This window comes from Idiotropiscis lumnitzeri, chromosome 10, assembly GCF_059441095.1.
Source record: "Idiotropiscis lumnitzeri isolate Australia: NSW breed Sydney's pygmy pipehorse chromosome 10, RoL_Ilum_1.0, whole genome shotgun sequence".
In the NCBI taxonomy this organism is placed as follows: domain Eukaryota; kingdom Metazoa; phylum Chordata; class Actinopteri; order Syngnathiformes; family Syngnathidae; genus Idiotropiscis; species Idiotropiscis lumnitzeri.
Window position 1 is genome coordinate 14,048,626 of NC_142400.1, and position 22,494 is coordinate 14,071,119.

The following is a 22,494-nucleotide window of genomic DNA, read 5'->3' on the forward strand; positions in this document are numbered from 1 at the left end:
TATAAGATGAAGCTGAATTCCGTGTTTATAACAACTTTCTTGTTTTGTCCTTCAGCACTGCAAGAACGCCATAATATCATCCAAGAACTCAAATCTCCCCATGTCCTCTTTTGGGTCCAATCACCAGTCCATTCATAGATTTATTTGGAAGTGAATGTTGGAATTTATTGCAGCCTAGGTTTACCAGAGTTTCTCACAAATAACACACACACTCGGATATTATATGCTACCCTCAGATTCACCCTTCAAAAGGATTTTTTTTTCTCTGTACTCATGCATTATACATCCTCTGAATGCTGGTGTCCATGCTGAAAAAATTGCCATATTAGCTGCATAGTAATTTGTTTGTAACTTTTGTTCGTGCTGCGTCATGCAGCAGACACTAGGCGAATGACAGTCATCTGACCAATGTTGCTCTATTTGAGGCGGTTCTTCTTCATTCCAGTTTTGTTGGTATTGGACTGATGAACTTGATATCATTTTTTTTTTACAAAATCGATCCTATAGTTATCGCGGCGCGGTGGCCGACTGTTTAGCACGATGGCCTCACAGTGAGAGACAGCACCGGGCGTGGGTTCGATCCCGGCTCCGGCCATCCTGTGTGGAGTTTGCATGTTCTCCCCGTGCTTGTGTGGGTTTCCTCCGGGTACTCCGGTTTCCTCCCACAATCCAAAAACATGCATTGTAGGCCGATTGAACACTCTAAATTGCCCCTAGGTATGAGTGTGAGCGCGGATGGTTGTTCGTCTTTGTGTGCCCTGCAATTGGCTGGCAACCAGTTCAGGGTGTCCCCCGCCTACTGCCCGAAGATAGCTGGGATAGGCTCCAGCACCCCCCGCGACCCTAGTGAGGCGAAGCGGTATAGATGATGGATGGATGGATAGTTATCTGTCCAATTATTATTGTGCATCCCTAGTTCAGTTTCAGAGATAAGTTTTTTATGCCGAGAGAAGTACTCTTGCCGAGTGTTGTAATAAAAAGTTATGTGGAGGGGGGGGGAATACTTGTACTTCCTGCTATCTTGGGAATCAACATTTATGTAAAATACAGCATTAGCTTAGACATATTTGTTTCAATTTTTATTCATGACCGTTTACTTGTTCGGTGCTCGACCTTGGTGTCATGATCCTTGGTGAGCAGAGAAAATTATGTCGCCATAAAAAGGGAGTCGTAGGCTAGGAAGTATGTTAGAACAATTTATGAACATATTTGTGGAAATTACTCGGGGCTCGGACGAAAGATGAACCTGGAAGTGCATCTCTCAAAAAACAGGGAACATACTAATTGTCAAAACCACCACATTTGTATGTATACATTGGTAACATTACACATTAAATATATGCGTTGGAATGAAAGTACACCTTTTCTGAACCTTTTTTGGGCAACAATCCTGTTAATTTCAAGAAATTACTGAACTAATCGCCAACATTTTAGCAAACGGTGAATCTTCTAAGTTATATCTCTCTTTGTCTTTCAGCTTGGCTCCATTCTTTAAAGCGCATGGGCGCGACTGTCCAGGCACCCCCTGAGACCGAAACACCTGAGGCTGAGACTTTGTCCCTGGGAAACGGTAGCAGTGGCAGCAGTCTACCAGATCAAGGTTACGCCGCTTCCGAGGGAATGGTTGATGGTGAGGACGCAGGCCTAGTGAGCTCTCCATGTGACACCCATCCCACATCCCCAGAGGGGAGTTTGTTTTTGGAAAGACGTTTTGAAGCCAGAAGAGAGCGACTGCCTGGTCCTGTCCAAGACCTTTCCAGTGACAGTGATGAAGGATGTGCCACCTGGGGATCAAATAACGGGTAAATATGTCATGAAAATTTGGTTTGAGGAAGTGCGATTGACCAAACTGGTGTTGAGGGAAATTTAGTCTGCCCGTTTTTATCGGCAACATTAATGATAATGGTTTGTATTGTATGAATTGTCTCTCATGGCACACTGTGTTCACTCTTGAATATTCTGGTCAAAACCAAAGTAAAGATTGCGCAGCATCTAAATAAATAAAATGCTATTTGAAAAATCTAACTCATCGTTACGCTGAATGTAGTTATAATTAGTGGGCGCTTGCTTCGCTTTTTCAAAGGGCTTGGGCAATGCGGTAAGCCATCAAGCACGACTCCCTCAGTCCGATCATTTGTTGATGTAGTGGCCGTCAGTAATTGCTTTTGTTGTTATTCCCGGTTTTTTTCTTTCAAAAACCTCCAAAGGCTTGTCTTTTAATGAAGAAAAATGTATTCAGAGTATTTAACTATTCCCACATGATGTTCCCGCAAGTCTTGAGACTGTGACCAAAATGGTTGTATGTGCAGCCTTTTTTTTTCCCAGCGTGTTGCGAATAAGAATTATCTGGTCAGATTTGTGCAAGTACACGCCACCTTATTCCAATTTATTTATTTAAATTGATGCCCCTGATCGTGGCCCAACCAATTACTGTATTACATTTAAGAGGGCAGCTTTGTTTTTGGCACAGGACCAGGAACCATTGAACGTTTTTTTTTTTTTTTTTTTGATCCCTTAATAAAAAAAACAAAAACAAAACAAATCTAAACTGCCTTTGAGGTTTTAGGCTATCTTTATTTGATCTTTGCATTTGTTTGATCTTAAAGTGGGGAAACTAAATAAAAAATGCGAGCTAGTAGGTGATGTAACATTAAAAACATTTTCCACTATTAATCTGACATATCCCCTACAACTTAATGGGAATTTTTTTTTTCAGAGCAGTGAAGATAAAACCACTCACTGTTCACATTTGAGGTTAAATGAAAACAAACAGCATCAAAACTGCACTTAAATGAAGAACAAGATGCATCTCTTCAAGCAAATCTCACTTAAGGCCACCAAACAGTTGTGCTGTCAAAACTGGACCGCTGTATTTGGTGATCAGTGTCATGCCCATATTTTTACCTGAAGAGTTACTCCTCATAGCTCATTTTTGTACGTGTCAGCTGTTTATTTTTTTTATTTATGTTTTTGCTCATTTTAATTCTCACCATGTCTTTAGTTTCATATCCAAAAGTAGCATAGCATTGTTGCGGTTGTCTGCCTTTAATCAAAGGCTATGGTGGATAAGTGAATATCTCTTTAATGAAATGAAATGTGTGTGGTGCCCAGAATGGGAATTTTCGGATCAATGAGCTCATTCAAAAACATTTTATAAACCCCGGCCCTGATGCTTTGGTCTGGTGAGTGTTCCAGGAAAGCAAACTTTTTTTTTTTTTTTAATGAGATAAGAAGACAACCCTTCCGATGTTTCTTTGAAGACAAATTCTATTTGATTTGGCTGAATTATGGCTGAATTGCTAGTATCTCGTGAGAACGGTCTTTTTAACCCTCAAAGCGATTGAAATCTGAACTGAACAAAAGGTTCTGGATATGCGAAAATAATCAAATATATCAAACCGTTGTAAAGACCAACAGGGCTGGATGGGATCCTTGCAATCCCCAAGCCTTCAATGCTTTTTTGCATGCAAGAATACTGTCCAATATCTGTGTGTTGATGTCTACTGATTTTTATTTTTGTGTACCATCTTTAGTCGCAGTCAAAGCAACCTTCAAGTGAAGTCAGGAAACATAAACAGCACATTTGAGGGAAAATACCAATGGCTCCATCAGATGAACATGGATGCAGATGTTTCAGGTGAGGGAACAACCCACTTCATTAAAAATATTTTATTCTTACCATTACTGAACATCTGTATACAGATTGTTACTTATTATATTAGATTATTTGACTTACTTATTGACTTATACTCTTGTGGATCTGAATTGTTTAATTGCAGCAGTTCATATTCTTGCAAATGTTCCCAAGTTGTTGTTGTATGTTTTCCCTTCTTTAGACTATATTAAACTATACCTCTTTTCTTTTCACATTAAAAAAAAAAAAAAAAAACTCAACAGTGATTCATGGTGTGCCGGTGTCTGTAGTGGACATGAATGTCCCTGTCACTGCCATAGATGAAATACTGGAAGACTATAAACCTCTTGTAGAAGACAAAAAGGCAACAATACTCACCGGAATGGAGTTAACAGATCCTAAAGGTAAGACAAAATTAACAATCAAGATACTGCAGTCTTCATCTTTGCTGTATGTGTCAAGTACTATTTGGGGTTAAACATGCTGAAATTGGAACATTGGGCCACAAAATTAATGTGTAACATGACTTTGTTAAGCATACGTAAGTACCTGTCAATTCTACTCCTGAAATGATTAGAAATCTAATCAATTGTTTCAGCCCCAGAGGCAAGTTATGTTTACCTTGTTTTTTGTGGTTTTAGTCAAACAGTCAAAATAAATTAACGCTGTATTTACTTTTTTGTACTGAGCCGATGTACTTGTGAGTGGACGGGCGGACGGGCATGAGCATACAACAAGACAGTGCGAGCTTCCTGCGGAATCTGTCGTAAGAGGTTCATCAAACTTCTTTCTTTTTCTATTTTATCATAGGTTCAAAGAGTGCTGCAGAGTGGCGCAACAAAAACAATAATGCTTGCACAGCTGGTGCCATTAGAAAAAGTCGCATTGTGAATGCTGATCAGTATAGGATCACACGGGGAAATGGGTCAAGTGGGTATACAAAGGAAAAGATAAATGAAGATGTGAAAGAGGATACACAAAGACTGCTAGCAATGAAACCTTCCAAGTCCGAGGAACACAGCAAGAGTATGACCCGAAAAGCTCTCAGATCAGATCTCATGATGAAGAGTAACACTAATTGTTTACATGAGGACAGTGTTGTCCTGTCCCAAGCCAGCCAGAGATCATTGTCCACAGAAAGAGTGGACAATAACAGTGTTTACCAAAATAACTCCAGCTCAAATATGTTGCCCAGAAAAGTGACTTGCAATCCCACCTCTCGATTTGGTATGAAAACATTCACCGTTGTTCCTCCCAAGCCTTCTGTCATGCAAGGCGGTTCGCAAAATGCATCAGCCACATTAGCTGCTGGTGCTATTAAAATTGACGAGCAAGGAAATATCATGAAAATGTTAGGCCAACACAACAGAGTCGCTGATGCAACAGAATCAGGAATTACCAGAACCGAGGAGTGTCCACTTATCGGAAAAGCCAAAGCCTTTTGGAGCTGTAGTGAAAGACAAGAATGTGCACTTCCGTGCAGCGCAGGTGTGACTGACAAGGCAAAGGGGAACTTTGAGAACATTAAAAGTGCTCATAATGCTGGGACTACATTGTCCACTGACAGACGAGAACTCCTGAAAACACAACACACAATTATGAATCCCACTGTCAGTGCCCTGCCCAAAGAGACGAGTAGAAAAATCAATGACAAAATCAGTAGTGTCGTCAGTACAAATGAACCACAAGCAGAAATGGCTAAAAATATTTCAGTACCTGAAAGAAGTAAGCAGCCACAACCAACAGTCCCTCCAGAGCTCCCTGCCTTCCTCAGACCGACCCGACGTACATCAAGCCAGTATGTGGCATCTGCCATCAATAAATACACCCCAATGACATCAACAAAAGCCAACATTGAAACAGTCCAATCTTCTGCTTTAACACAAAATGTTGCCTTCCATACACTGGGTCACTCCATACAAGTGAATCCACGCCAGTCTTCCAAGATATCACTGACAGATAATAAGTTCAATAAAGCGGGTCTTCACCACCCGGGTCCTGTGAGGTCCATGAGCTACCCCGAATTTGTGTCAGAAAGCCAGAGAGAGGTTAGAGATGACAAGGAAGAAAATCATGGCGAATCCATCAAAGAAAGCTCCTGTTCACTTGGACCAGTATCAGACAGAATTAAACACTTCCAGTCAAGTGCTCCCTCTCCAACAGCCATAACTGAACGTGATATCCGAGATGTCAAATCTACTCGGTGTAGAAGCCACAGCCCTACACGCAGATCTCATCAACAATTAACTGCCAAACCCCTGACAACTACTCATCAAACAGCTGCGGCAAAGCCAGAACCTTCACGTAGTATGTCAGACAGCGATGTCATCCCTGGACCTTCAACTGTGAACATATTTGGACCAGTTAAAAAGTTTAAGCCGGTGGTCTGTCGATCGATTGAGAAAGATACCTCTCTGCACAGTAACCTTATGGAGGCCATCCAGACTGGAGGAGGCAAGGACAGGCTCAGGAAGGTGAGATCATCATCAGCTTTTGTTGTGAAATACTAAAGCATGGGTGAGATGGACTTTCCACTGATCTGATTATCGGGTTCGGATTGGCCGATATTTTATTTAAATTTTATGATTGGCTGGGGTGTTTTATTTTGCCACAATTGGATTTGCAAATTGAAGTGTCCGTCATCATTGAGGAAAAATTTCGTTAACGCCCCTTTTTTTCATGATTATAACAAGACGATGACTATGACGTGGATCTTTGACGACGAAAACACAACGTGATACGAATTTTCGTTGACGAGATGAGACCGGACGGAATTGTTAGCGTGTCAGACGTTCAAAATTTATGACATCCCTTCCTCTTGTACATGTAATCTGTCCTTCAAAAAATTGCAATTCTGGTGCAACCTATCCTTTTTTGGACACGCCCAGCATCGGGACAACACACAGGGCGCAAGCCCCGTCGCGCAACCGGCACAACAAAACACGAACACATCTGCGGTCACTCGTCTCGGCTCACACACGCTGACGCGCTTTCCTTTGCAGGAACATGATAATAGCAAGCTGTTCCAAGTAAAGAAGACATGTGTTTGATTGAGTTTGTACTTGTGCTACTATATTTGAACAAGTCTTACAAGCCTATGTTGTTAAAATGTTTTTATTTAGTTTATTTATGTTGCTTTAAGTGAAATAAATCAGCAGCAGTTGCCAAATAAAACATTCTGGTTATCGACTTATTTTGGAGCAATGATTCTACTTTATCTGCATTGGGTAGAAACCTTGAATGCCTATTTTGAACTAAAACGGACTAAAACCTTTTTGAGTTTGTCAACTAAAACGACACTAAAACTATCATGGATAAGAATGACTCACTGTGACGAAAACTAATAAGCATTGTCGTCCAAAAGACAAACTAAGACAATATCGAAAACGCCTGCCAAAAACAACACTGTGTCCCACATATTTGATCTTTCAATCTGTAACAAATGTATAATCTTTGTTTTGCTGCATAGCAATTGTGCCACTCTGATCATTGTGTACATCTTGTAATCAATACCACTGATTGTCCTTCTGGTATAATACTGCAAATACAATACAAAAAAAAGCACGAGTATAATATTCAACTTGTTTTCTCTTTTGTTAGTTCGGCGAAACCTACTGTACATTGCTTAATTTCCTCTTCTTCTGACATGACTAGATATCCTCATCTGGAGCCAGAAGAATGAAAGAGGCTTCTTCTGATGAGAATGAAAGGTCTGCTCTTCTTGCTGCTATTAGAGCCCAGAGCAGCACTGGAAGGCTGAGGAAGGTAAACTACTTAAGTGGCTACTTATGTACGTTGTGTCACTTCCAAAAAGTTCTTTAACACTAGGACTACCCAGATTTATAAACTATTACATTTACCACAGATACGACTCATCTCGGCTGGGGCACAGGGCCTTTTTTTATTTATTTTTTTTACTCTAATTTGCTGTGTGTCAGTCGGGCAATTCATCTTCAGACACGTAATGTCTCCTCGACTGTGTGAGATTGTTTTTTTTTATAGATCATGGTGACCAGCAGCATTTCTCAGCGCAGGCTCTGTTGCAATGGAAAGCAGCGGCCATCGTGCCAGCGCAACGTCGTCAAATTGACGGGCAGGCCGTAGTTCAAGTTATGACTCTCAACTATTGTTTAATATCATTAAATTGCACCATTGGGATGAAATATATACATAATTAGAAAAAGTCAAGAGGTCAGTAGTATGGTCAATATATATGCAAAGTAATAATAAATCAAAGTTTGAAAACCGTCAAAATGGCAGCTCTCGTAGTCCTAGTGTAAAAGAAAAATTTGTCTGAAAAAAATAAATGCTTTAATGAATGATTGCACTGTTGCCTTTATCAAATAGCCTCTCCAATACACCCCATTCATCTTGAAATATGATGCTTTCATGACTAAGTCTTATTAAGGTAGGCGCAAGATGAACTTTTAGATTCAAGGCCACGTTCACAGCTCGAGACTTTGAGAGTGATTGGTACTCCACATACTGTATGTTTTCACAGCTGTGCTTTTGCTTCCTTGTTTCTTACAGACTAAATCCGGGGCTTCTGATGAGTTAGAAAGGTTTAGGTCAGCTTCTGCGGAGGACCAAAGGGCAGACGTTCCCAGTTCTCCCTCACCATTTTCTTCGACTTGCACGTCTCCCGTCTTTGCAACATCTCCGACGCCATCCTTGATTGCACCGTCTCCTCCTCCCCTCCTCTTGCACCAGTCCAAGCCTACCACTGTGGGTCATCCGAATGCCAATGCCCTCATGAACCCCGCCTTGGCCAGGGAAGCTATGATGGAGGCCATCCGCTCTGGATCTGCTGCCGAGAAGCTCAAAAAGGTACTAATCTGGGAGGCAAAATTTTTCATCCTGTGCCGATAAAGCTTGTAAAAATTCTTGGATTTGTTTCATGCTTTGAGCCGTTTCATAAAATGCTCGTGGCAAAAGTACTTCTTTACTCTCACATATCCCCATGGATCAAATTACAGCAGACAACTCTGGCATTCCTTTTGTCCGCTCTGTTCATTGTGCAGAGCAAAGAAAACGCATTCACTTAAAGTGAAATCAAATATAAAACTAAGATAGCAGAATGAATTTTGAATTAGCATTAGTCCTGCATGCAAACGTTCTATATAAAAGACACATCATTTTATCTCAAGAGACTTCTTCCTTCTTGTCAAAGACGAAAGTAAGAAATTGGAATGGTAAGATGAAGACAAAAACGAGACAAATACAGAATTTGACCGCAACTTTGTTTTGCTCTTTCTGTAGCCAGAACAAAGCCTTCCCAAGCTGCTGCTGCTTGGTGAATTTACAGAATTGCAGATGTTTATCACAGTAGCGTCATCAGACATCCACTATTGATTTAAGAACTCTTTTCCCCAGAAGTTCACTTTATGGGCAACGACTATTTAAAATTCAAAACCCCCAAATTTTGGTCTATCTGCCACATTATCTCGAAAGTCTTTGTAGAAGACCATCATCGCCACAGTGGAGAGGAACACAATTACTGACCCCCTCTTACTCACATTTCAGCTAAATTAAATAGTTGCAGTTTGTTTTCAACTTGTGTCTTTGTATTTGTTTCTTCATGGATACACTTCACAAATAAGCAACCCTTTGTCAGCACGACACAAACTGTGTTATCTGCCCCAATGTTTCTCTTCGTCTTCTGATCCTTGAACAAAAATGTCCCAAAAATATGAATACTGATATGATGATTTAATCTTAATTTTCTCACAGGAAAGCCACGCCTTTTTCTGTTGGATGGATGGCAACAGCTGGATACACACGATTGTTGTATCGTCTGCCATTCAATAGCCTAGAATTCAGTTGTTCTGCCTGTCACTACACGTTGCCGACATAGATAGATGCACAAACATATTAAACAATCAATAAATATTTAAGTATTAGCAAGATTAAGTTACATTTGATAACTTCCTGGGGAATCTCTGATTTGCTGATCAAGGTCTGTCCAGTCAAGACAAAGAGGAAACCTCATAGTTAGTGTGTGTCTGTGTGTTTTCTTTCTAGGTTGCAGCACCCACAAAGACAGTCCAAGTAAATGGCAGACTGGGAACAATGCATGCAACCTCCTCCAATCTTCCTTAGGAATTAAAAATACCATCACAAGTAAAGACATTTCCAAAATTCTTTTGTTGGTTGCTTTGGAATGGACATTTATAAAACGGGTCATGTTACGTTAGGGATCCTAATGCATGACATGAATAAGGCAGATATTAAACAGGGGAAATCAGTTTTCCATCTTATAAAGTTCTTCACAGCTCTTGACTTCTTTTGTGGTTCCTCCTGATTAAAGAAGTCCAGGACTAAAACGACAATGTGACGGGAAACGTATTTTGAGCGTTGTTTTTGAATGCCGTCCGACCCGTGGAATGTTTTGTTGCACACACTTGTCTGATAAAGCTGTCGCAGGTGAAAGGTTTGACGCATTTCATTTGTAAAACCAGAGCTATTTGTCAGCTCAGTCACTGGCAGCCTTCTGGGAAATTGTGTCCATCTTGATAACATAAAAACTTGCTTGCTATCTTTACTCTGGCTTTTGGGGTTTTAACTGGAGCGTTATACAAAAATAAGTGCCAATGAAAGCAGAATATTTCACATGGTTTTTGTGCTACTTTCATAGCCTGTTCTTTTGTTCTGTTTGTTTTATTTTTGTTTACCGCAGCTGAGACTTGGATGCCTTCTAGTGTTGTGTTGCTCAGTGTTATTATGTACAAAAATGTGTTCTGTTAGCATTCCAAATGTGGTGCAATACATTCAAGTTAGTTTATCTGATTTGAAATACTTAACACATTGAAATACAATTAAAAGTGTATTTTCTGTCAATCTGGTAAGGAATGCCAACTTTCAGTAATGCTGGTGTGGAGGGGGAAAACACGGTTTTGACCCACTTAGTGCCTTTTAGCTTCTAATGCTACTGTTTAGGCGTCTTAACTTTTGATTTGTGCTTCAATTTAACAGAAAGAGCTTCATGCACTTAATTGTTCTGCAGGGATTGTTATATACAAACATAGTGTATATATAGTAGAAAAGAAGTGGCTTACATTTGATGTTTGCATTCACAAAGAGGATCTTAAGGTGAAACTGTTTTTGTTTCTTCATTTGTTGCAAAAGTACATAGGAAAATGTTGGTCATAGGCCTGAAAAAAATAGTTAATGAACAAATACCACATTACTTGTGTGTACTGGCTTTGCAATATTCATGTCATGCAACACAGCAGTTTTAGGAAAGCAGTAGCTTATAGTGCAATTGTGTTACAGCATTTGATACCTCTATGAAAAGTTGACAGTTTACGGCTGTATTTGATTTAGGAAGATTCCATTGCTGCCATTAATAAAGAATTGGATTTAATGTTTATATTGAATACGTTTCAGAATGAAAACCTGATTGACATTGCTCAAAGCATCCATCAGTAAGTGTAAATGCTTGCAGCTGTTTTCTAAAACGACTGAATAGATTTGAATTCCTAATTTCACGTATAGTATTATTTTAATTTATGTTCAAGGTTTTCAAGCTAAAACATGTATTTGTTTTATCCAGAGAATAAAAAGATATTGTTTTTTTTTGTTCAGTTATTTTATTATTTGCTGGAAGATTCAATTGATGCATAATGGACAACGTCACAGTAGCATTGTATATTTTGTAAACAAGTGATGATCACGATGGCTCTAGATTTGTGTTATTAGTGGCTCGGTCAGCTCATGGCTAGAGATTTATACAAGCCACTACATTTTATTTTTTTCCCCAAACAAGTTTGCACAATGATTTTTGTCTACATAATTTTTGATTGAATAAATAATTTTGTAATTGCACCTTTTTGTAATGTCTTTATTGGAGTAGAAAATGTGAATTCCAGTAATTGTAAACGCATCACAGGGGCTTGTCATTTCCAGTAGTACGGCTGCTCTCATGAAATATAATGTAACATCTCGCTCTCTCTGGCTCGCCACGGATGAGCAGTATTTCCCGGCAGCAGCTCAGTGCACTGACTCATCACTGTGGCTGCACATAATGACGCTGCTAAACTTTAGCACAGCCTTGCCTCTTCCAGATACAGCAACATGTGTAGCAAATAGATCTAGAAAAAGAAGAACTCTATAAAATTCCCCATAGTGGGAAATTCCTTTTATGCTCAAAATACTTCTGGTGGTAATCACGTAAGAGATACAATTTAAATTGCAAAAAAGCCAATGTGTCACCACTGCAGTCAACTGAGTTACCGGTACACTGCTGTGCCTTTGAGGCTTGGCTAATCTACGGTTTATGATGCAAAACTGCCCACAATAGCTAATGTTTAAGTAAGTTTTACTTAAAACCTAGTCATACATTTACAGATGTTGTTTGTAATTTAAAAAAAATGTGTCACTTTTTTGTCACATTAAAAAAGTTATGACTGATTTGATATATGGCGAAAAATAAGCTGTCTCTGGTCTCATCTCACTCCAATTTGATACACAAGAAACCACTGTGTCCGAGGATAAACAACTTTTGTTGTACTCTTGTTAGAATAAAACATGCAGCCTCTCTCTTAAAATAAACTCATTCACTGCCATCCCTTCCAGACAAGATATTTGACGGAGTTTAAGAATTTTTAAAGTTGGTTTGCGAGGCACACATGATGATGCTCAGTGTTTGAGGTCATCCAGCATCAATGCATTGTGTTTGAGCTCCGATTTTATAGCTAAGGATGTGATCACTTGTCACTTCACTTCATTGTCTCTCATACTTGTCACCATCCCCAGTTTGACTGGTATGTCCAAAAGGGGTCGATAACCAAACTTAGACAACAACCCTTCACACTTCACCTATTGGAACTTTATGGTCCTCAGTTAACATGCATGTTTTGGAATGCGGGGAAATCCCCGAAAAAAAAACAAAACTCAGGCAAGCATGGGAAGAGCAGCACTCTACGCAGAAGAACTCGAACGAAGATTTTAACCCAGGCCCTCTTACCTGTGAGGCAGACACTTAAATCTCAAAATTCTAGCTCAGAGCTCATCTTGAACAGTGTTTCGAGTGGAGTGAGGTGAAAGGCGCTACAGTGTAACTTATGCAAAGCATGTGCCTCACTCTTAAGTGAAAGATAAATAATGAATAATAAAAACCTTTTGAATTTCCATGAAAAGCGCCTCCGTCCGCTGTCCTGTGGGACACGCAGTGAATGCCTTTCACCAACTGCCTTTGCTCATGTTTCACAGCTTTGTTGTCAGACTTGGAGTGATGGACACAGTGGCAGCCACAACCAGCAGGGTGTTGTATTGACATTGTTTTCTGATGTTTGGTAGTCCACAAAGTAACTGATCAATCAATTGAAACAAAAGGCCTGTGTTTGAGGAGGTGGAATAAGCACAATGTGTGTTGTGTTTACGTCTCGGCGTCAGTCTCACAGCAAGAAGGCTTTCTTTCCATAGTGGCAGACGCTTAATGACTGACATGATATGTGTATGTGTCTGTGTGAGCATCTCCTGTCTGCCTTTTGCTGTCCCATATGTGCGACTAGGTGTTTTTAAAGACAATGCCGCAACCGTTTTGAGCACCCTGCTGTCCCGAACGAGACGCACACTGCTGTGGACTCTTCAGACTCCCATGGTGTGTTCCCATCCAAGTATCAAGTGCACCTTGCATGGGACAATGAATTTGGGGTCAAATACATTGACAGACGCTTTTCTGCTTTTGTTGCACTCATCGTAGACTCTCGCCTTGTTTCGTCCAAGTAATAGTTTGGTTCTGCTAAGTATGGTATGCAGTTGTGATGGGTATCAAAATGAATGCTTTGAAAACACTTTTCAGCAATTATGATTTGGTTACCAAACTACAATACAGAAATTATGGGGCTCAAAACACTGCTGTCTGTGAAATTGTCAGTTCCATGTGATGAAATGCACACAAAACACAACTTATTATCAAACAAGACATGACTTATTTTTGTATTAAAAGACATGCCAGAAACATAACAGTATTTCGAAATAATTGCACCCATCTTTATAGTGTGTCACATTCTATCTTTGTTGAATTAATTGCCTCATTATTTGTGAATCCTCTTGAATTAAAGCTGCAAGGTGATACTGTAAGTCACATTTTGATCATATGAATGCAAATCAAAATATAACTGTCCTAACATTCAATCATCAAATTAAAGTGATTAGAGAAAAAAAATCTTACGGGTATTAACCAGTTTTTGTCCCGAAAGCAGTTTATCATCTGAATTACCACACGTCCTAATGTAAACCTCTTTGTAATGCTCTCAGTCATGTAAACATCAGATAAGTCTTGCGTAATACCCCTATGAGGCTCTGACAAATAAAATCTCAGGAGTGCAGGGAAGGTAACAGGAGTGGTGAGATACCCCCCCCCCTTTTTTTTTTTTAAATACTTTTACTGAAGTCAAAGGAATGAATCAGCATGTCTGCTTTTACCTGTTTTTTCCCAAATGTCTCTATGCTTCTGCTGAGTGTGACCAATTTTCCCTCCTATCTACTTTTACCTGTTTTTATTTTTTCAAAAAGTCTGTGCTTTTACTGAAGTACGCAGTGTGACCACTTTTCTCTCCTGTGGCATCTTCCAAGATCCGCCACAACCTCATAAACAAGTAGACTAACAAGGAGGAGGCGCGAGGATACGCCCTTATTCCCAGTACCTCGAACGCAACATTTATAGCGTCGATCGGCCTTCGCGTGGAGGGCGTGGTCGGGCCTCGAGGGGGCGGGGAAGCCTGCGTGCGCGTGAGCTGATGATCCTGCGTGCGCGCGCGGAGCGAGCCGCGTGTACTGTATGTGTTATGTGGCGTCGGTCCAGCTTGGCCGCTCGGGATGATCTGACTTGGGAGTCTTCGCCGTTGCAACTACTTGACTCCTTCCCTGCGCAGCTTGCTCTCCTCTTTTCTGCTCCTCTCTGCCCGGGAATGTTGACCACCGCGGCCTGAACCGGCGCTGCGCCCCCCCGCCCCCGGTCCCGTCACCTCCACACGGCCGTTTGTGTCCGCGAGGGTCGTAGCCTGGCTGGCTGTGAGGTGAGTGCCTGCCATCGGACTCACCACACGTTTTACCCCCCCCCTCCTGACACACGCAGAGGCGTCAGCGTGTGGCCGAAATTAAAACTGTTGTGCGTATTTCAAATTCCAATCAACTCTCTTGTCTTGTCTTTCTTGTCGGGCTTCACTAAACTCTACTGTATCCACGCTCGTTCTGATCACTTGAGTCCGCTTGTGTTTGGACTTTCCTTCACCTTTGACGCTCCATTCAAGCTCGCTTCGTGCTCGCTATTTGGGGGCGAGCAGCGTCCGCCAGCCAGCATGTCATGTTGTTGACGATTGCATAATATCAGTCAAGAGTAGCACGCTGGCAACTTTTTGCATCCAGTGGGACTCCTGCGCCCCCTCAACAGTTTGGCAGCAATTCTCTTATAAGGGACTGGGAAGTTTTCCACTCCATGGGTGCTGGGGTTCCTTCGTGGAATCCTCATTTTAGTGCGAGGTTGATTGACATTTGTTTTGATTTTTTTTTCCAGCAGCACCCACTCTCATTTGCATAGTTATGATACAGTGCAATAGCATGTGTTGGACAGCGGTGATGCCAAACCTTTTTTTCACCACAGAGTACAGACCACTTAAATGGCAAGCAATATTTTGATGGAGCAGCGCAGGGGAGACCGGGGACAATTGTAACATTCTTGAGATTTGTGTCTCTAACTTTGAGCTTTTTTGACTTAGGGTAGGGATGCACAACTTTAGAGTGGTATCTTGACTAATTTTCAAACTAAGAGAAAGTTTTGGGCTGGGAAAAAAATACAAACCTGAAACATTCTTTAAAAAACACAGTTAACATTCAGCATGTGTTTTTCATGCCAAATGGGGAGAACTGTGGGGGAAAATACCAAATATAAAAAGTATTGGGAAAAAACAAAAAGAATAAAAATCCACAGTATGCAAAATGCGTGGATGCGTTGATAAGTAGGAGTCGACTAGTTTTAAGTTCTAAAATCGCCAATGAACTCTAGATGGCAGACATATCTGAGTTGCTCTTACCTTGGGACTTATACTGTCCTGTGTGTGTAAGCCAGGTTTTTTTGGGGGGCGGATTTGTAATGATATACAGGACAAATAGTACCTCTATCTTATTAAAATTTGAGTGAGATGATTGTTCAGAAAAAAATACAAAATGAATTGTTTCGCTTAATTTTGTTCAGCAGTTTTGTGCCATCCTTGAATGTTGATTTTTATGCACAAGTGCTATTTGCACTGGGAAAAATATATTAATAATAATATTGTCTTATACATCCGGTTGGGAAATATGTGGTCCGATGTGCACCCATTCTGCTCTACATCCCATTTCAGCTTGACAGGTGTCAGTCATTGCTGTTTATTTCCTGGTCATTTCTGTGAATGGGAGTTTTTGTTGTCTTGCTTTTGCTTATTGTTGGGCTTAAGTTCAGCCATGTCAGTGCAATAAATATTTTGAGGCTTGAACTTGTTCCCTTTTAGATGAGTCAGTCCCATATTGGGGTTATAGGACACTGACACCCATAGTGTGTTTCTTCCACCTGGTCTACTCTGTAATTGTTTTGGTTGCCGTCAGTGCAGAAAATGTTGCTTCACAAAGACACGCTGTTCAACATAACAACATGAAATTATGTGGTTTGATTTTTGAAAGGGGTGTAGGGACATTTATTTTAATCCAGACTCCCAACTCCACCAAAGTAAAAACTGTTTTTGAAGGCGTCTTTGCTATATTTGTGAGCCTGTTGCCACAATTAAACAGAATTGGTTTGGTGCATTGAGAGTCACATGTCGTGATAAATAAGTACTTTTGGTAGCGCTGCTGATATTTCCTCTTAAATGCAGATTTCTTCTTCTTGGAAGTTGTAGGCCCTTAATCTCTCTCTTGGACTTTGTTTTATTATTAATATTATCTTCTCCTATGGGCTTACTTTCTCACTATTGCATCATGTAACCGGGACGACCAATGTGGCATGTGTATAAAGGAACAAACAGGTTATCGAGAGAAAAGGGCCTTCAGATGCTGTTGATCAATGAAATATTTTTTGTTCTCTCACCCTCTGTGCGGCTGCAAACCCTATGTCATATTTACTGGTCCACTGTCCGTTGGTTGAAGACTGCTGTTCTACAGTATACAAGGTGTGTCAGAAGAGTTCCAGGACTGATACCACAAAGTGTTAATAATTCAAAGTGGGCCAGATGATCGATCAGCATGTATAAAAAAATATCTTTCAGCTTTTGCCTGTATCATTGTACAAGAAGAGCGGAGAGCTGTTGCATGGAGGGCCAGCACAACCTGTAAGCAGCCTGAGCAGCTGCTTCGGGCCCTCTGGCCACTAGAGGGCGCCCAATCTGAATTTAATGCCATTCTTGGTGGATAATTGCAAAGACGTTGGGAGGCCTACGCATGACGGTAACATGCAGTGACAAGGCGAACTTCAAAATTCACTTTAGTGTACCATAGACTTCAATGCCTTAGTTCGCTTTAATTTTAAAGTTGCTCCCCGGTATCGTGTGATGGGGCGGTGGCTGTTTCTTTAGCCTTTTGCAAATAGCACACCGACCAAAGCAATCCCCAAACCAACATTTGATTGATTAATCTCACGAAATTTGCAACCACTCGTATCCTAACAACTTTCAAACTTCTTTGGACTACAACTACAACTTTTTAGGTCCGGTGACACAAGCCATGTTTCTAAGAAGAGGTTTAGTTTGTGATGGTAAAGTTAGATTAGATAAACCAGGATCAGGCTTGTTGGGGTTTGTAGCAGTATTTGTCTGATGCATGCGTATGAAAAGAAATGTTTTCATGCTCAGAAAGGTACATTACATTACAGTATTATTACTGAGTCAAAAACATGCTGCTAGTTTTATTATTAAAATGGAGTCATTGCAACGACAGTTATTTAACATTCCAAAGAGCTACAACTGCTAGAACATTTTGAATTGTTGAACCTATTTGGAGAAGTGTTTTGAGACAGCCGGTATGCCGTTTTGGTATAAGGGTATGTTAATGTAAATGTATTATTTTTCAGCTCCCCAACCGGCCTCAGCAAAAAAAAGTTTGATTTTGTGAAATTTTGGTTGCTCTTGTTTTTTTAACACAGCGCTAGTAATTCAGAAGTTAAAGAGATGCTTTGTAACAGAATAAAATAGCAGAACATGGCAAACTATGCACATAGCTACAACTATTTTTATTCAAATCAATGATACTTGTCTTTATCCATGCTGAGTCAGCAACCTGATGTTTGAAAATTGAAGCAGGGAAAGCAGAGAAAAGCATGAATCTCATCATAACATGCATTGAGTCTATCCTTGTTGCTCAACCAGGTCCTTGTTTTTAGACTGCTGATGTTCCGCACATCACGGGTTAGCGCTTTTACATTGACCTTCCCCTGATACATTCTCCTCTCAAAAAGTATTGCCTTAAGCCACTTTGCTGAATTATTTAAATTGGCTTCCTCCATGTTTTAACTCTAATCTGCTATATGCGGAAGATCATGTGACCAAACCCAAAAAACAGGTTTGCGGGCTTCTTGTATATGCTGCAATAACTAGCAAAAACAATGGTTGATGACATGATTGTTTGAAGTCAAACTTGGCTTGATGACATGATTGTTTGAAGTCAAACTTGTGAATAAAAAATCTTTGCTGTTCTCAGACAAAAGTTCATAATTGTCATTTATCGCGACAAACATGCTCGCTTGTATTGAAGAAAAGCTACTGCACATTTAAAACTTTTAACAAGCTTCTCTATAGGAAAAGGTTTTTGCACCCTGGGGTGGAAAAATGTCAGACAACGCAGACAAATAAAGCAACTTTACTTATTAAGTATATAATAATTATTCTGCTCATCTAAACATATATGTACATGATATTTGTAGTATTTTAATTTTATTTCATTTTTATTTAATTAAGGCTAATGGGGTGAGGCGGCACCTTCGTTCCCTCTGATGGCTGCATGCCTCTGGAAATATATTGTGAAGTATACAGCTGGAACAAAAGGGACCTTTCTAAAAGGCAACAAAGCATGCCAGTTTTGGACTTGAGTTGTTGGTAGAAATGTGCCAAAAAGATGTTTTATAGCACAAAACTATGCATTTATGCATTTAAACATGCTCTATGCTAATACATAACAGTACAAAGTTTATTTTCAAATACTTAGTTGAAGCCGGTCAACTCACAAACTCACATCAGTCATTTTTCTTAAGAAATAGAAATAGAAATAGAAATAGAAATCCCTTTATTGTCATTGTACTCAAGTGTGCAACGAGATTAGAGGGCTAGAGGGCTCCCCTCTCCAGTGCAACAAGTAAACCAGTAAACAACATAACACAAAACTAATAACCAACCAGCAAGATTCATCTCAAAGGGAGTGGCAAAAAAAATATCGTTTTTACTTTTGATCAGCATCTACTAATTCTGAGATGACCTTATTGTGTAAAGTGTGCACAAATTGAGCATTGTTAGTGCAATGCTCCCTTCTGCATTTGAACACCATCATAACAAGAGCAATGACAGCTCTTACTTATATAAATATTTATTAGATATAAATGTATATAAATATAAAGTCTATACACCACTCTTCAAATGCCTTGTTCTTGTGATATAAGATATCTTGCCGCAAGAAATTCTTTTCCTCCTTTATTGTGACCTATAACCTGTACGACTCCTGTGGGAGAAAAACTAAAATCGTTTAGAGAGGGGAATTAAAAATAACCAACTGAGATAATGTGGCCTCACAAGTGTGCACACCCTCTTAAATTAGGGATGTGGCTGTGCTTACACCTAAACAGTCCCGTTCAACCTCATGTTAAATTGCACTCAGCACACACCTGCCACCATTTAAAATACCTCTGATTAATCAATAAAGTCCAGTTGTTGTCGTTTGTATTTACTGACACTGTTGGAGTCATATCTATTTGTCATAGTCATCCCCTCATCCATAAGTATGGCTCAAGACCCTTTTTTTAAAGTGACATTACAAAACTGATGAAAGTCAAGAAGAAAATTAGTAAGGGAGCCTGCCAAGAGGTCGAAAGCAGCGTTGAAGGAGATTCAGGAATTTCTGGCAAGTACAGGCAGTTACATCTTCAGTTGAAACTGAGGTCTGAGTCATGATGAAGCAAATGTCAACAGTGCCAAATGCCAGCTTCAGATTTCCGTGAGACGGCAACAGAAATGGTTGGAAAAGCCAACTAGAACATCTGAACTTTATTTGGGCTCCGCCCCTTAAAAGTTGACGGATGTGTGCTGTCTCAACGGGTTAATTCTGAACACAGCCACATCCCAAGTTCTAAGAGGCTGTGCTCACATCTCAATTGTATATTTTTACTTTCCCTGTCAAAAATATTTCATTTTCATATCCACTTTATGAGATCTACAACTCTATATACTGTAGTTATCCCTATAACCACTCGGCCAGTTGGCAGCCAGGGACAACCGCTTGGCAGCAGTGTGTTTTGCTCCACCCTTCACAAGCATATCGAAACTTACCATTTCAACTGGGGCCCCAACTAAAAAATACTGCCCCAAACTGAACCAATTGGTAGAAACTGTGCTTAAGCTACACTAAGGCCGGGTGCACACATAAAGGCAATCTGGCTGTTTTCGTCCCGATTTTGCCCCCTCCTGACCAAGGACGCCAGCCAATCTTATGTTTCATAAGATTGTCTGTATGGGCTTGTCTAAAATGAATCGGGCTGCCAATCTTAAAAAAATGATCGTGTTCAATTTTTACGACCGTAAATCTTCATGTTGGTTACCCGACTACTCACAAGCTGCTTGATTGTGACAAAATATCACAGACCCAACGTAGTTTTTTCCAAAGCAATTCTTTTTTTTTTTTGCTGACAAAACCATTTTACAATGCTCCACCGCCGGTTCTTGGGTAACTTGTGTAACATTGATATTTTTCCGGGAGCTTCTCTTATTTGTTTTTAAGAGTTCACGTGTAAATCACGTGAAATTCCTACCTCTGAGGACAGACGGCGGGGGAAGAAAATCTTTGTGTGCCATGCTCTGAATTGAGATTATTGGATTTTTTTTTATCTTCATGTATGGTGTCAGCTAAAGATAAAAAAAAAAAAATCATTGTGTCCTGGCCCCCGATCAAAAAGTTGCTTACGGACAGGTCGTTAAAAACGACTATTTTCTTTTTTGCTCTTAACTTCCATGAAAGTGGGTTGCAACTTCGGGATGTAGGAAAACACGGGTCTGGTGTGACATCAGTTGAGAACCATCTAAGCCTAAAGCTGGATGGAAGTCACATAACTGAATGCAGTGTCAGCCCAGCTGACTGCTTGCTAAAAACTTTGTTACGTCATGCCCCTTTTTTTTGGACCACTTTCCCTTCCGTAACCAAAGAGGATTTCTCTCCCTGCCTTTTCCCATTAATTCCTCCTTTAGTTCAGTTAGGTTGCGGTCCCATCCATCTGCGCAAGGCGGCAGCTCAATTTGTGGTTTGCGCTCACCCCCTTCGCACCAGGCCTTCTATTTCAAGTCCGTGCCCACTAAGCACAGGCATGATGGGGCATGAACTCTGCAAGACTAAAGGCTGCCAAAAGGCTGCTGACTGCACATATTGCTCATAATTATAACCCCTGTAAAGTAAACTCTTCTCACTGCAACATTGAAAACGAGTGTTTTGTCTTGATGAATCCTATGAACGTCATCGTAAATTGTTTGGGAAGAAAATATTTGCTTGGTAGCAGCTGCACCAGTGTTAAAATGGTAATGTGACACTTATTTTTACATTTGAGCTTGTCTTTCCGCACAAAGATATTGTGTGAATACTGCTTGTTCATCCTTGTATGGACGTACTTAAAGGCACCATAAAAGTGTGGAGATATCCTATTAACTGGTATTGGAGCTTTAAGAGCTTGTGCCTGTGCTCTAGGCAGCATTCCATTTGGTCTTGCGTCAGCCAGCAGTCATTCAGCACTAGTTAGTCTAGGCTTATACATTGTTAATACCCCCCACTCCCTGATGTAATGACACCATTAACCCAATGCCTGCTGGGGGAACGCATCGCAGTTTACGTCAACTCAGTGGATCTAAAAGCAACTTTTCTTTCTGCAGCCAAAAGCTCAGGTGGACTGTCCGTGGTCAAAATGCAAGCCAGTGCTATATGGGCCAAGTATGGCAGTCTGGGCCCAAGTTGCATAATCAGACGCTTTTGTCTGCCTCGTTTTAAATATCTTTCTGGAGTTCATTTGACAAATATTTCACTGTTGTGAAAGCATGCTTGCTTGTCTTCCAAGCTATGATATTTCAAATGTTTTTAAATTCAGAGATTTGTTTCTAAATACATTGTAGATAGTAGATTTAGTGTTCAGCAGTTTTTCACCATTTCTGTGGGCCTGATTTGTTTTTTCTGTGTGTGTTGCTAAAACAGGTGCCCAGTGATGTACCAGTTGAGGCACCCAGCAAATGTCCCCCCCACCCCCCCTCCCTCCACTCCCGCACTTTCTAAGAACTTGACCGCCCTTGCACCAGTGGTTATTGCTCTGTTTATTTATGCCCGGGGCTAATGTTAGGTCAACTCATACATAGTGCTGATTTATAAATAGGTGGGGGGAAAATAAACTCTTATTTTGGTGCAGTCCGAGTTAGTGTCTTGTTTCTTAAAAATGTAGGGATGCGTTAGATTGACTTTTGAATGGAGCGTGGTTTTAGCGCATTCAGCAATCGCAAGAGTAGGTAACAGCTTGATTTTTCACAATTTTGCAGCCTCCTTTTTAATACTTGGCCTTGTTTTTTGAGCTTTCAAATTTGCCAGGGTGGTTAACGACACTTGCGTGTAACCAAATTTTAATTTAAGGTATTTTTTTTCTTGACAGGGTATTTTAAGTA

The 22,494-nt window shown here is 40.4% G+C and overlaps 2 protein-coding genes across 9 annotated transcripts in view; both read left to right on the forward strand.

The window, feature by feature from the left end:
• cobl (cordon-bleu WH2 repeat protein) overlaps positions 1-10,765 on the forward strand; it is a 47,305-nt gene extending 36,540 nt beyond the window's left edge. For 5 of the 6 annotated variants that reach the window (XM_088307259.1, XM_088307263.1, XM_088307260.1 and 2 more), the window contains 7 exons: positions 1,478-1,802; positions 3,534-3,637; positions 3,898-4,038; positions 4,445-6,108; positions 7,289-7,399; positions 8,165-8,461; positions 9,656-10,765. In XM_088307259.1, the coding sequence (XP_088163385.1) occupies positions 1,478-1,802; positions 3,534-3,637; positions 3,898-4,038; positions 4,445-6,108; positions 7,289-7,399; positions 8,165-8,461; positions 9,656-9,733 (2,720 nt within the window). In that variant the 3' untranslated portion in view covers positions 9,734-10,765. The remainder of the gene's footprint in view (positions 1-1,477; positions 1,803-3,533; positions 3,638-3,897; positions 4,039-4,444; positions 6,109-7,288; positions 7,400-8,164; positions 8,462-9,655) is intronic. The other variant, XM_088307264.1, reaches the window with a different exon arrangement.
• Positions 10,766-14,341: 3,576 nt separating this feature from the next.
• Positions 14,342-22,494, forward strand: part of LOC148329438 (growth factor receptor-bound protein 10-like) — a 68,018-nt gene continuing 59,865 nt past the window's right edge. For all 3 annotated transcript variants that reach the window (XM_088306641.1, XM_088306642.1, XM_088306643.1), the window contains exon 1: positions 14,342-14,655. The gene's annotated coding sequence lies outside the window, so the exon portion shown is untranslated. The remainder of the gene's footprint in view (positions 14,656-22,494) is intronic.